General features: G+C 37.8%; 1 protein-coding gene across 1 annotated transcript in view; it reads right to left on the reverse strand.

Annotated features, from left to right (window-relative positions):
• Nucleotides 1-15436, reverse strand: part of LOC150086631 (TNF receptor-associated factor 3-like) — a 214147-nt gene that overhangs the window by 111510 nt on the left and 87201 nt on the right. Inside the window, exons 7-8 of the mRNA XM_090372210.1 lie at nucleotides 6730-6825; nucleotides 917-1021 (exon numbers count right to left, since the gene is read on the reverse strand). Of these exons, the coding sequence (XP_090228336.1) occupies nucleotides 917-1021; nucleotides 6730-6825 (201 nt within the window). The remainder of the gene's footprint in view (nucleotides 1-916; nucleotides 1022-6729; nucleotides 6826-15436) is intronic.

A 15436-nucleotide genomic window follows, 5' to 3' on the forward strand; every position in this document is an offset into this window, starting at 1 on the left:
AGCAGATCTTAGGTACATAAAGGTTTTGGGAGAAAGTTGATATGCTCCAATTCAACTCCCTAAGATATTCAGATATACTCAATCAGATCCAGGTCCAGAGATCTGACTAGCCAGTCCATGAGCAAAATATTCTCACTTGAAAGGAATACCACATTCCATACCACTCAATATCTCTATAGATATGGAATGGTATGGAATGTGGAAATCTCATCTACCAAGCATCAGTTTCAAGACTGAATCTTGACTCATCTGTAGAGAGAACATTGACCCACTGGTTTCGACTCCAGAGTTGTCTGTATCAAATCACACAGGTTGTCCTGGGGAGGGAATGAGAGGAACACAAAGCATAAAACTGTCTTGCATAATCTGGCTATAGCATCTCATTGCTAGGCCCAGATTCTGAAATGCTGTAACTCTTGGCTGAACTTGAAATTATCTTCATGAAATTTTCTTCAGTTTCTTGACGTTATTAGCATAACCTTCAAACTACCATTCTTAACACATTTACAGCTCTGGTTATTTCAGTTTAATAACTGTCCCCACCATCCTATCAACAGCTATCCACCATTTGAAATTGTCCAAATGTCTGTATTGAATTCTGCAGAAAGAGAAAACCTAAAATGATTCATTTGGCATCATAGTCAATTAGAAATAGGTAGTACTGTTGTAGTATTAATTTTTATAGCCCACCTGATTTACACATTCCAAAGCTTAAAATCATATTCTAACATCATATCACATTCAAATTTATCACATTCAAATTACATCAGAATATAAATTTTCATATAAGAATTTATGCAATTATATTTAAAAAACAAACTTCAAAAATAAAAACACATGCTTGTAACTTAACTTTTTGGATACCAATGGACCATTTCTAATAAACAGTTCCAAAAAATAATTTCCAAAAGATTACCTGGAAATCATTTTCAACTCTTTCAAGATGCAGTAATGTTTCTCTCTGTTGGACTAAAAGATTATCTATTGTTTCTACTGCTTGATCTTTTGCAATCTCTAATTCCTAATGTTAGAAAACATAAATCCTGTGTTATAAAAATATGTAAAAATTATAAAATAAAAACAATGAGAAAGTATTAAAATCTTAATAAATAAATTAACTGATAATAACAGATTATTATAAGTACAGAACACATCATTACAGAAAAAAATTATGAGGATATTTGTAAAGTGTGAAAAGAAAGGAGCCATCTAGAAATGAATCAACTTTTACATCATCATCATCAACTTTTAACACAGTCACTTCTAAAGGTTGCATACTTGATGTAACATTCTCTCATCCTTTTTAGACACTTTATATGGAATCCACACTTTGGTTCTCTAACCACCCCTCAGCTGCCTGAACCTATCTTTTGTCCAAAGGTATTGACCTTTTAAATGTTTTTTTCAGTGTAGGATACTGGAATCCAATAGAGCCACATCAGAACAGAGTAGGTGTGATAACAATTCATAACTTCTTGGTACTCTCTTCACGGTAGTACCCCTTATACTGTCGTGAAGGAAGAGGATCCCACTGTAGAGTTTTCCATGATGCCTTTAATTTCTCATGAAGCTTCAGCATCTAGGAAGAATAATATTCACCTAGATGAATTTACCCTTTTGAAGGTAATCAATGAATATCATCCTTTCTTTGTCCCAAGAATAAACTGATGTCATCATCTTGGTAGCTAATGGCATCCTTCTAAATTTCTTCTGGAAAGGAGATCCTTTATTATATCACTCAATGAGTTGAGCTGAGGGCCTTTGGATCATAGTAATGAATCAATTTCATCCATGCTTACAACTGGTTAACATATAGTTTGAATCCTGAGAAAATTTCACAAGAATTGTCTTTGCATAATTCACAATCTTCCGCTTCTGGATTACATTCAGAACTTTGGTATCCATTTTGGTGAATTTTTTTATGGCCAATTCTTTGTAAACATTGTGACATCGGTTCACAGGCTAAGTTTAGTCTCTTTGCAAATACTACTGTAACTCAAGCTGATAATCTTTCAAAATCAGGTAATGAACTGCAATGTTTTCTGCGATACAACCACAGGTTACACAGCCTTAGGTTCATCTTTGGTGACTCTACAAACCACTTCTTGATGGCACTGAATGAGGGAAAAACGTTGTCTAATGTTTATTAATAACAATTTTATTAATAACTTGTTTGTAAGTTATTCATAAATCCAATTTCCAATTTCAGAAGTTGGGAGCTAGATTGTCCAAACACCAAATATGCTATATCCTTAACCTGAACAGTCTTAGCATATTTTTTTGTAAAATACCATAGTTTAGATAAAGAACAAAAGTTTAGGATGGAATGAGGAATAAAGTATCATCCCTACTGAGTACTTTGAAGGACTGTTAGTAAGAAAAAGATCAACAGTGTTAGGTACATGGTTAGAATCATCTGGTTTTTAGCAAATGAACAAGTTGTGTAAAGTGATAAAAAATAGCAAAAGCCTCATCAGCTTTACAAGCTGGAACAATACAACTTGATGCCATATGAAACTATGTTCATTAAAACTCTCAATGAAAATTACTTCACTGTTAGGAAAGTCAGATTTAAGAAAGTCAAACTGCACAGAAATAAAGTCAAAAAATTCTCAGTGATCTATGACACTGGGAGAACAGCAAAGGCAACAAATGAACCTGACACAATCAAGTAAAAAGATTTTAGCTAAAGGATATCAAAATAGAGGCTGTCAAAGCTAAAGGATAGCACATAGATTCTAAAGCATACACCCTGTTGACATAGGGGGTCATTGTAATGTTGAGTCAATTTGAAGTGGCATAGGCAGTGGAAAAACAAAAATGAAAGAAGGAGTATGTTATAGGCCAAATGACCTGTGACGAGTATAAGGAACATTTATACAAACGAAAAGAGTAGGTCAGTAAATCAATGTCTTATAAGGGGGGGAGGGACTTTAAATTTCCAGATATTAACTTGAACTTGTAGATTGGTCACTCGTACAGCAGCAGAACCTTTCTGGATTTATTGGATGACTGCTTCTGCATTATCATATTAGAGAGGCAACAATAGAAACAGATACTCAGAGCTGATTACCAGCAGTGACTCTTTGTGCATTTAGAATCTCCAGGTAAAAGAACCATTAAGTGGCAGTGATCACAGTGTACTGATGCAGGATATACTTAAAGATAACGTTACTGTGAAAGATAAAGGGAAGGGATTTTTCTTTCATAAAGGTGACTATAATGGTCTTTAAGCTTTTAAATTCCTTTCAGTGGGACCAACTAATGACATTAAAAACTGCAAACTCTAAATAGGAAGCATTTAGGGAAGTAGCTGTAGAAGCTACCAAGATTTTCATACCGACTAAAAGATACTGTTCAAGGTTTACACCTATATACGGATGACAGATGAACTGATAAGACTAGTGACAGAGAAGAAAAATAAATGGGATGATTATAAATGATCAGGAAACACACAACAAACATACAGTAAGTATAAACAAGTCTACAATCAAATCACAATGGAGTTAGGGAAACTAAAGCAGATTACGAAATGTCTTTGGCTAAGAATGTGAAGAAAAGTAGGAAAAGGATTCTTTTTTTATGTTAACACTACAAGAAAAAGAATGAACCATAATGGTCCACCAGATATGAATGGCAAAGCTATTGATTATCCTGTTCAGGTTGCTGACAAACCGAATAAATATTTTGCAACTACATCCACACATGAAGAAGTGTTTGGGAATGGGTATACTAGAGGTATACACACTTATAATTGGGAAGAATGTGAAAAAGAAATTGTTAAGGCCAAAAGTAAATAAGGCACTTGGGGCAGTAATCTATCCAATTATATTAAAAAATGCAGCAAAAAAGGTAAGTAAACTTTTATTCATAATTATGAGAGCATTCAGGGACAGTTCCTATGGATTGAAAATGTGCAAATGTCTCCCCTATTCATAAAGGGGGATCAAAGGAAGAAATCAGTAACTACAGAACTGTAAGTTTGACTTTTGTTCTAGGGAAAATAATGCAGTCAGTGATTAAAAGAAGTAATGCAGGATCATCTTGACAGGAATTAAGTTATACGGCAATCACAGCTTATATTCGTTAAGGGAAGATCTTATCTGACTAATCTGATTAGCTACTACGATGCAGTAACAAAGGAAAACTAGATGCAAAAAAATAATTTTCACATCATATACTTAGATTTGAGCAAAGCTTTTGATACTGTTCTTCATGAATGATTGCTATACAGTGTGGCATTGAGGGAAAGTTACTGTTAAGGCAGAGAATGTTTATTAATGAGCACTGCTCTTCTTGGACTAACATTATTAGTGGAGTCCCTCAGAATTCAGTGATGGGCCTTTTATTGTTTTCAGTATTTATTAACAATATTGATGAAGCCATATTATTATTATTAGCAATATGGCTCAAAGAAGCCTGAGGTTTATTCTGCACCAGACAAAAAAAATTTCTGAGTTACCCTGAGAGAGAGAGAGAGAGAGAGAGAGAGAGAGAGAGAGAGAGAGAGAGAGAGAGAGAGAGAGAGAGTTTGTTTGTTTTTTAGGAGCATTAGCAACTAAGTTGCTCCGGGGATATGCGGTGGTCATTCCCTGACCTTTCTGAATCCTCCGTATTTGGTGGTCACAGGCTGGAACCCCGGTCTAATCAAGAAGCATGTGCTACGCACTGCTGCTCCTGCCCACCTGGCTACAGAGGCGCTGTGTGTGTCAGAAGTAGAAGGAAATCACCATGAAAGATGATATCCAGCTCAGGATCCTGGGTGTGCCAAGCCCATACTCACCAGATTTGAGCTCCTGGGATTAAATATCAAAGTTCGCAGATGATACTAGGATTGACAGGGTGATTAATGGCAGAAATCAGGGTATGATGCTACAAATAACCTAGAAAATTAGCCAGTTAGGTTGAGAAGTGGCAACTGAGATTTTTAACACTGAAAAATGCAAGGTAAAGTAATTTCAGAATAACATACCAATTGGGTGATACTACACTCAGGGTAGTGGATAAATAAAAAGATCTGGTGGTATTGTACAGTCTTACATGAAGTTTACTAGGCAGTGTAGACAGGCTACCAGACCAGGTCATGGGGTTCTGTCAATGATATATAGGAGTTTTTCCATAGGGACCAGGATGTGGTTTTACTGTTGTATAAGGCAATGGTTGGGTCACATCTTGCGTACTGCTTACAGGTTTGGAAGCCTCATTTTAGGATTAGGATAAGAATTTTATTGATGCATTAGCATCTAAGTCTATTATGCACCAAGACAATCACTTCAGGAAGATTTGGATCTGCTGGAATGGGTTCAAAGAAAAGCAACAGGATTAGTCAAGGATACAAAATGGTACCCTTACCAAGAAAGACTTCAGTTCTGCAAATTGCACTGTTTAAAGCTAGGCACCTACGAGGAGTAAATTAAATGCAGATATTATAACTCCTGCTCAGATGACATGCATAGGAGATATAAATTTAAATTCAATTTTATTTTGAATTTTAATTAAATTTTGACTGAGGTAAAAAATTTCCATTCAGCCAGAGATTAATTGATTGTAGAAACAAACTTCTATTTGGTGTTGTGTAGGTAGGTAGTTTGAATAAATTTAAGGAACATTTACACAACTTATTGGAGGGGATGGAGAGATGAGGTGGGTACCATTTTTTTGTGTTTTATTTTATATTTTTTTGGCTGATACTGTATCAGTTAGCATCCTTGCATAGAAGGAGAAAAAAGGACAGTCCTTTGTTCTGTTTTCGTTGCTGAGTGGATTGAGGTCCCCTCAGCAACATAAACAGAAAACTATAAAGCTCTGAGAGGGGATAGCAAAATGAATGAAGTCAAAAATTTCACTGTTGTAAATGATGCCATAACCAGAGGTTATAAATTAAAATTGCATGGAATGAGATTTAGACTGCATTCTAAGAAGTTTTCTTTAAAGTACTGAGGTGTTAATTAATAGAATAAGTTATCTGCATGGATGGTTGAGGCTGAAAGCTTCAGTTATCCATGCTGAAGCTTTCAGCATGGATGGATCTGAAATGTGTGGTGTTGTACAGATTACTCAATTTTAAAATTGAATAAAAATTTTATTTTATATTTTTTAGCCAGTGTAGCAAATGCCTGTGTCTTCCACACACTATTTGGCTAATACTAATACTTTAGACAAAATTCACCATTTTTTTTTTGTGGGCAAGCAAAGATACCAGCCAATCAGTTTCAAGGTTTAAAAATTACTATAATATGACATAAGTATATCATTATTTTTTAATTTAATCTTAATTATTAGTTAAGTTATTTAGTCACTTAGTCACCGAGGAAGGAAGGAAGCAAAGTAGGATCTGAAATGTGTGGTGTTGTACAGATTACTCAATTTTCAAATTGAATAAAAATTTTCCGCAAAAGATGAAATGTTGTTAGTATATAGTAAATAGATGAAATGAGATGGGTGAAATAGTAAATAGTGAAATGATCACGAAATTTCTAATAGCTGAAACATTTAAATTGGTTTAAAGATGTTTTCTAATAATAACGAAAAACAAAAAAATTATGAACTTTAGAGTTAATGCAAAATAAATAGTACTATTACCTTAAAGTGAACTGTTTCGATTATAAATTTAAAAAAAAAAAATTATATTACCACAAGAAAATTTCTTCAGAAAATCAAAAATAAAACCCTTCAATCTCTAACACTGTTTATGCATAAATTATGCCATCCAATTTCTGAATTGCTTACTTTCAGTTCAGACTTTTGCTCCTTAAGAAAATCTACTATAATTTTGCCATGCGAACTAAGTGAATTTTCATGATTTTCAAGAACTTGTTTCGGTGCCTATGAAGAAATATATTTAATAATTGAAACATGCAACTTTGAATTTATAAAAAAATAAAAAGGAAACAAAATATTAAATACAAATTACATAATTGTTAATCATCCAACCACTTCAATTGTTTATCTAATCATGACTTTAAAGGGCCATTTCCTTCTAGGGTTATTTCCATTAAGAGATAACTGCCAATTAATATCTGTTACACTGTAACTCTTACCTAATATAATCATAGGAAATAATCATCATGTAACAGTGCATTAATTAGTAGTTATCTCTTAATGGAAATAACCCACAAAGGAAATGACTCTAAAGTCATAAATAAGGTAATGTATGGTCTTGTTTGTTGTTTGTTTGTTTGTTATTTGGTTTTTAGGAGCATTAGTAACTAAGGCCATATTTCTCCGGGGGGATATGCGATGGTTATTCCCTGACCTTTCTGCATCCTCCGTATTTGGTGGTCACGAGCTCGAACCCCGGTCTAATCAAGAAGCATGTGCTATGCACTGCTGCTCCTGCCCACCTGGCTACGGAGGCACCTTATGGTCTTGTACCAGAGCCACGCAAAGTTATTTGGAGGCCTAATGCAAAAAGGGTTAAGGGGATTTGTTTATTTATGTTGAGGCTTCGATGGCTCCCTCAATTGGGGACCCTGGTGTGGTACATCCAATGCACCCCCATTTGCATGGCCCTGTCTTGTACTACCATGGAAATGTATGGTCATGTTTCATCATAGTCCAAAATACAATAAAACAAGAGAGGCTCAGTGAAAAGGATGTCAAGACCCATCTTCAAATAGAATTTCTGAAAATATGTACAGACAGAAAACTCATTCCCAAAGGTATAAATTTGAAGAATGTAGGCAAGTTGCATTACCTAAAAGTATGGTATGCAAAAATTGAAATTAAAGAATGGAGGCAAGTTCCATACCATTCTAAAAGTAGCAGACCTTAAGCTTATTAGGACATTAATAAAGCAAAAAAGAAAAGATGTTGCAATCTACCAAAAAAATACTGAGAAAACAATTAGTCCTTGAGCCTTGTCACAGACATTTTCTCAGGCATGAAAAGCTATGGCTTGATACCTGACAGTCTAAAAGCTGATATTCGGGTGACACTAGAGTCAAGTAGACTGAATTTTGGTGGTCTGATTATTCTGCAACAACTAAATCCTCTGTTTGCATCTTTATGATGGTGGTTTGCATCTTTATGACTGCACACAAGACCTGAAATACAGCACTTAGTATACTGGAGGTGACAACTGAGGTGTGAATACGTAGTAGATGTGTATATATAGTAGTAGTAGTAATGGCACAGAAGCAGTGCAAGAGATCAAGCTTTAATAGCACAGCCAAAAAAAAAATAAAAAACCCCAGTTCACCCATCTATACCCTCCAAGAATTATTTGTCTAGTTCTCCTATAAATTTATTCAAATCATCCACTTCCACAACAACAGATGGAAGCCTGTTCCAACGATCAATCACCTGCTGGCTGAAATCAAACTTCCGCACATCTATCCTGCAACCACCCTTCCTCAATTTGAATTTATGTCCCCTCATGTGTAGTTTCAGCAAGTGGAAGAATACCATTAACATTTAGCTTACTCAATCCATTCAAGGCTTTAAACATCTCATTCTGATCTCTCCTCGATTGATTTTTTTTTGATTTGGTAGTTGTTGGCGCATCGGCTTCTGTGGCCATATTGCACCTCCCAAGGTTTTTGCAGTACTTTGATCCAAGCCCGAGGCGGGAATTGAACCCACGACCTTTGGGTTGCCGGGCAGGTACTTTACCCACTCGGCTAGCCCGGTCGGCCTGATCTCTTCTCAGGTACCTGCTCTTGATGTGCTGCAATTTGCAGAACTGAAGTCTTTCTACATACAAGCACTCTTTTGTTTCCTTCACCAATCTGATTGCTCTTCTTCACACCCATTCCAACAGATGTACATCCTTCCTAAAATGAGGCCTCCAGACCTGCTATCAAATTTATTTACCATGCCTCTAGTATTAGCGTACCTGCACCACTTCTTACACTTAGTTACTTTAATACAGTGTAAATAATGTGTATTTACTTGTTCCATGATGATCCACAACAGGGCTTGAAATCCCTGACACTTGCTTTCCAGGCTGCTCCATATTCCAACAGAAGCAGTGCAAGCATCACTTTCACCTCTGTCTGCAGCTCTTTTTTTTTGGGAACGAGATTAGCTCGGTGCGGTCAAAGTTTTTACGGCTCCAGCAAATAGAGAAGTTTTTCTTAAATTTTTACCATTTTATTGACTAAATTGGCATGTTAATTTATTTTCTAGAAGTAGCTTTATATTCCTAGTTACAATAATTAGTTTATTTTGAACTTAGACAGATATTTTGTCGGTTATTGCTTAGTATCGGTAAAACTTGTACCATTCGAAACTTGCCACCACTATGTAATATCGATACAGAATAGCATTACGTATATCTCTAACTTGATAGCGTAAAGCATAATGTAAAACTAGATAGCATAATACATAGAACTGTAGTAGGAATCTGTTGGCTTAGTATAGTATTGGCAATTAATCAATTAAATTTATAAATCCTTTTAATTTTTATTGTTAACTAAATTGTATTTAAACAGAAATCATGCCCCAGACTAGAGCAGCAAAGCAACTTGCACAAAGTAGCAAAAGTGCTGTGGTTCACAGGAGAACCATAGGGGTCGATTCTGCAACGCATCACAGTCAAAAAAATGCAACATGTTTGTGGATCTCTCTCGAACAGGACATGATCTAGCCACGGATGATGTCTTTGTGTGTGCTAGATGCAGAGAATGTGAAAAAATTAGGCACCAACTCAGAGTTCTGATGGGCATCTATGAGAGCTTGAAGAGTCGGGTGGATGACCTCGAAGGAATTAAAATGGGAGGGGCCATCAAGTTCTCAGCTGTCCAACTCAACACCAGATCACACTCTTATGCACCAGGCAACACAGCAACAACCTTCAGGGCAGAATGCGCTGGTTCCACAGGAGCTAGTTATTGTTGGTGACTCAATTGTCAGGGAAATGGGAAATATATTGTGCAAAAAGGACAGGTGGAATAGGACCAGGATATGTCTGAGAGGGGCCAAAGTTGATGACGTTGTAGAGCAGATATTATTTTTTAAGGGTACAAAAGGTGATATCGTACACATTTCCACTAATGGCTTTAAGTGTAAGTGATCTGCAGATTTGCTAAGCAAGTTCAAGTCAATGCTCAAAAAAAGTTGCGAGTTACAGTTAAATTTTAAAGTGTCTGCAATCCTGCCCAGACATGATAGGAGTGAGTATATGATGGGGGCCTTGTCAATCAATTAGGCCCTGTAGTGATTGTGCAGGGCTCATGGGGTAGAATTTTTCTCAGCGTAGTCTGTGCTTGTTTAACAGGAGAGATTGCTTCTACAGGGATGGGCTACACTTAAATAGAAAGGGTGCAAGAATATTTGCTGATACTATCGAGGCAACGTTAAGTGGGTCAAAAACTGCTAGTTTGGGGGGCTTCACAGACTAATAGGTTAATAGTAGCCGCAGGCAGAGGTGGAAATGATTCTTGTACTGCTTCTATTGGAGTGAGCAGCAGCCAGAAACCAGTTGCTGGGGATTTCAGGAACTACTGGGGGTCATGAAACAAATAAATACATGTGCTACGTTAGAGTAACTAAGAGTAAGAACAGGTGCATGTATACTTGCACATACACCAATGCTAGGAGTATAGTAAACAAATTTGATGAATTTGAAGTACTGGTTAAGACATCCAAGGCAGATATCGTTGGGATATCAGAGACTTGGTGCTACTCAGATATACAGGATGCAGAATTGGAATTTGGAGAGTACAATGTGTACAGAAAGGATAGATAGGAGATGAAGGGAGGAGGGGTTATGCTGTTAGTTAAGAAACACAAAATCTAAGGAAGTGCATTTAGTTGACATAGATGGACAGTGCAATGTTGAGTCAGTTTAGTGTAACATAAGCACTGGGAAAGAAAAAATGAGGGTAGGAGGAGTTTGTTATAGGCCTAATGACTCTGATGAGTACAATGACCAGTTATACATAGAAATAGAGTGGGGCCAGTAAATCAGAGTGTCTTATAATGGGGAATTTTAACTTCCCAGATATAGATTGGAACTTGTGAGTTGGTAACTCGTACACTAGCAAGGTTTTTGCAGATTTTTGGATGATCGTTTTCTACAGTAGCATGTCAGAGAGGCAACAAGAGGGAGTAACACTCTTGATCTGATTATCAGCAGTGATTATTCATGCAGTAAGAATTTACAGATAAAGGAACCACTAGATAGCAGTGATCACAATGTACTGATGTGGGATTTACTTAAATATGTAACTACCATCAGGGGTAAAGGGAAGGGTTTTTGCTTTCGTAAAGGCGACTACAGTGGTCTCAGAGATATTTTAGGTTCTATATAGTGGGACCAACTGATGATGATGTTACCAACAGCAAATTCTAAATGGGAAGCATTCAAGGAAGTAATCTTGGAAGCTACTAGGCTTTTTGTTCCAACTAAGAAATACTGTTCTAGGTTCAGGCCCAAATGGTTCATCTAATAATACTCTCTTATTAGATGAACTAATAAGACTCGTGGCAGAGAAGAAAAATGGATGGGATGCACATAAATTGTCAGGTGACACAGAAGCCTATGGTAGATACAAGCTAGTCTGTAATCAAGTCACAAAGGAGGTTAGGCAAGCGAAGGTAGATTATGAAAATGATGCAGCAAACATCCCAAAACTCATCGGCACCGATTTAAGCTTAATCACTTACACCTTTTATACCTCCATTTCCTCTCAATGTTTCTTCTGCCATGAAGAGGGCTACATCAGGAAAAACTGCCTGCATATCTCTACCTCCACTGAAAGTAATACTGAAATTCAGGAGGCACCAACCAGAGTCAGGCCAGATCCACAAAGCGAGCTGACTGTTGGAAACAATGGGGATACAGAAGAAACCATCAAACAGTCTGAGATACTTCCCACACCAAGCACACCAGAAAAATAAAATTCAAAGATCACAGAGGACCAGGACATACTCCTTTTAGAAGGCCCACCAAACTGAAACAAGAGGGTTTTCTCGGAATCAACCCCCAACACAGTCCATATCCAAAGTCACAAAACAGAAGAAGACAACGGATACCCTGGTAGGAAAACAGCCAACCACTAACCAAAACAACAGGAAGGATGAAAATAAATACAGAATACCAATAAATCAAATGATCAGATCCCAAATAAGCTATACATACCATCAAGTATGGAAATAAATAAGCATGTAGAAACCACCAACAACTCAAATGAAGAAGAACTTGAATCTCTAGGGGCCAAAGAAGAGAACAACCACAATTCCCATGATTCAGATGCTTCAGAGGATAAGGAGGAGGAAAGCGATTTTCCCTACACTAAAGACTCTCTAAGTGTGGAAAAATTACGCTCCTTTCTATGGAAAGTACATTGCTCCCCACAGAAGCTCATGACAGCTCTGAAGTTCACCACTAACATACCATAGCTTATCTCACAACTTAAGAACCTGCATTTTAAACTAAAAGGAAAGAAGGACGGGGCAGATGTGAATAGATCCAAGCACCTGTACTACTTGATTAATGGGTTCAAACAGCAATACCATCAATCAGGATGTTTACCACCCCAAAACTTGTAAAACCCTTACATTCCTGCAGATAATGCTGACACTTAACATGCTATCACTTAATGCAAGAGGACACGCCTCTGCATTGTGCAATAAGCTGGCCCTTCACCAGGTCCAAAGACATCATGCCAACCTACTCTTCCTACAAATATTAAAAGCAGACACAATGCCGTCCTTGAAATGGGCAGATTGGCCATATGTATTCCATCATTCTCCAACACAACAACATCATGGAAAGCTGGTGACACATCATTCTTGCTGGTGACTTCAACTGCACCCTTGACCCAGAAATAGACAGAGTGTGATGCACTGAGCTCTGCACAATGTTAATCAACCTGCAGGCCTTGATAAACAACAATGAACTGGTCGACGTATTTAGACACCAGCACCCAGAAGAACAGTCCTACACCTGGAGATCAGCAAATACAGCATATGGAAGCCTACCTTACCAAGTCCGACTGGTCAAATACTACATCCCAAAATACACCATCCCCGGTCAAAAGCATGACACATTTGCCATCTTATATCTCAGATCACCCCTTTATCAAATTACAGCTCTCCTTCTCACCCAATCACTTCAAAAATGGAGGTGCTTATTGGATGTTCAACAATAACCTTCAAGACAGGGAATAAATCTCTAAGCTACAAGACCTGATATCCAATCTTGCCCAATCCAAAGATAAATTGGAGCCCATGAACACATGGTGGCCTAGATTTAAAATTCAACTGAAATCATTCTCACAAATGTACAGCCATCAAAAAAGTCAACAAAAGTGTAATAACCTCTATCAACTTGAGCAAAGACTGAAAAATCTTCCATTTTTCAGTCTTTCAGTCAACACTACAAGCCATACAAACCCACTTAGAACACTCTGCAAAAGGCACCCTACTCAGAACGAGATACACCTACCCAAATCTATCTGATGCTACAACCAAATACTTTTTCTCATTAGAATGCAGACATCACAAATCAACCACCATCACTGCCATTCAGCTGCAAGATGGAAACATCACTGAAGACCCAGAGGAAATCTTCTCTGATGTAACATGATTTTATAGAGAAATTTAGTTCTCAAGAAACCTCTACAAAGGCAACTGAGGAAATCCTTTCAGGACTTAAAAAAAATCTCCCATATGGCCCAATGCAGTATGGAGAAACCAATCACTCTACAAAAACTAATAGCAGCATGCAAAGCCCTTTTCAAAAATAAATCACCAAATTTCAAATAAATCACCAGGTCTGGACGGACTGATATCTGAATTCTTCTAAACGTTTTGGAATCAATTCGAAGTGCTACTCTTTTGAATGCTTGAAGAAGCCCAGTCCCATGGACTACCAGGTTCAGTCACCACCACCTCTATCGCTCGACTGATTCCCAAGGAAGGGGATCACACCAATCTACAAAACTGGTGCCCAATTTCCTTAATGAATATGGACTGTAAAATCATTTCCGAAGCCATTGCCAATAGATTAAAATCCATTCTCCCTGATATCATTGATCACCAACAAACATACTCAGTACCCAGAAGATTGATTCACGACAATCTACTTCTGATCCGTGACCTCCTCTCCACTGCAAACAGCCAAAGAGAATTCCTAGCACTAATTAGCCTTGACCAGGAAAAGGCTTTCAACAGTGTTGAACACAGCTACCTTTTTCAAACCTTGAAAGCTTTTGGATATGGACCCTACATCATCGGAACAATCCATCTGCTATGCAAGAAAGCCAAATTCTGCCTGAAACTGAACAACCAGCTCACCTGCCACTTGCCATATTCCAGAAGGATAAAACACGGCTGCCCACTCTCTGGACAACTCTACACAACTGCCATGGAACCATTCCTTAACAAAATTGCCACATCTACAATCCTGTCGAACATTGTTAGCAGAACCCCACATAAAGATAACCTACTCAGCATACGCTGATGACATCACAATTGCAATATGCCACGAGAGCGAATTTGAAGACATTCAAAAGGCTCATGATCTCTACACTCAAGCATCAGGTGCAAAACTCAACCACTGTAAGACCAGCGGCCTGTGGGCTGACAACTCGAAAACCAGAACCGAATCCCCCATCCAATGCACGTGGTCCAGCGAAGGACAGAAATACCTAGGTGTGTACCTCGGCAATGCCCTCCTTTTCTCCCAGAAGAATTGGCCCGAATTGCTGAGTCGTTTCAACAAAGTTCTCAAGAAATGGAGAAGCGAGTGTGCCACACCTTCGCTGAGAGGGAGAGTGCTTGTGGTCAATCAGATGGCGGCAAGCGTTCTCTGGCACACCACAATTCTCACTCCACCTGTTGACTTCCTCCACCAAATCCAGGCATCTTTCCGAAGCTTCCTTTGGAACAAAACCAACTGGATTTCCTGTTCCAAACTCAGCCGGCCGCTTACTCATGGGGATCAAGCATTGGTCTCTCTTGATGACAAAATCACAGCATTCCAGATCACCTTTCTTCTTAAGACGCTACAAACGAAATACCCACATTCTGACACTATGGATAAATTACTAGCAACAGCCACTAGAGGACTATCTCCTTCAACAATATTGAGAATGGATATGGCACCAGCACCACTCAAACTACTGCCCTTCTATAAAGATGCACTGCACTGCTGGAAAAAGCTAAACTTTCACCATACTCTTGAGAGAACATCCCTTCCCGCAATACTTTCAGAACCGCTCTTCTACAATAAAAGAATAATAGACCCTGCTAATGGTGATATTCTCTTCTTTCCTACATGGAACTGGGCAGGAATAAGAACCATAGGCATCCTCCTGACACCAAGTCTTGAATGGAAAGGATCAGAAGACTTGCCCATTAAAACCATAAATGCAAAGCAGCAACACAGACATTTAAAATCAGTGATTGCACAAGCTCTTCCAGACATCACTACAGCTAAAGGGATTGGAAATGTGACTGGATCCTCACCTACACCAACCTTCATCAT

This window comes from Mastigoproctus giganteus, chromosome 4 (assembly GCF_048544385.1).
Source record: "Mastigoproctus giganteus isolate SK-2022 chromosome 4, ASM4854438v1, whole genome shotgun sequence".
NCBI lineage: Eukaryota > Metazoa > Arthropoda > Arachnida > Uropygi > Thelyphonidae > Mastigoproctus > Mastigoproctus giganteus.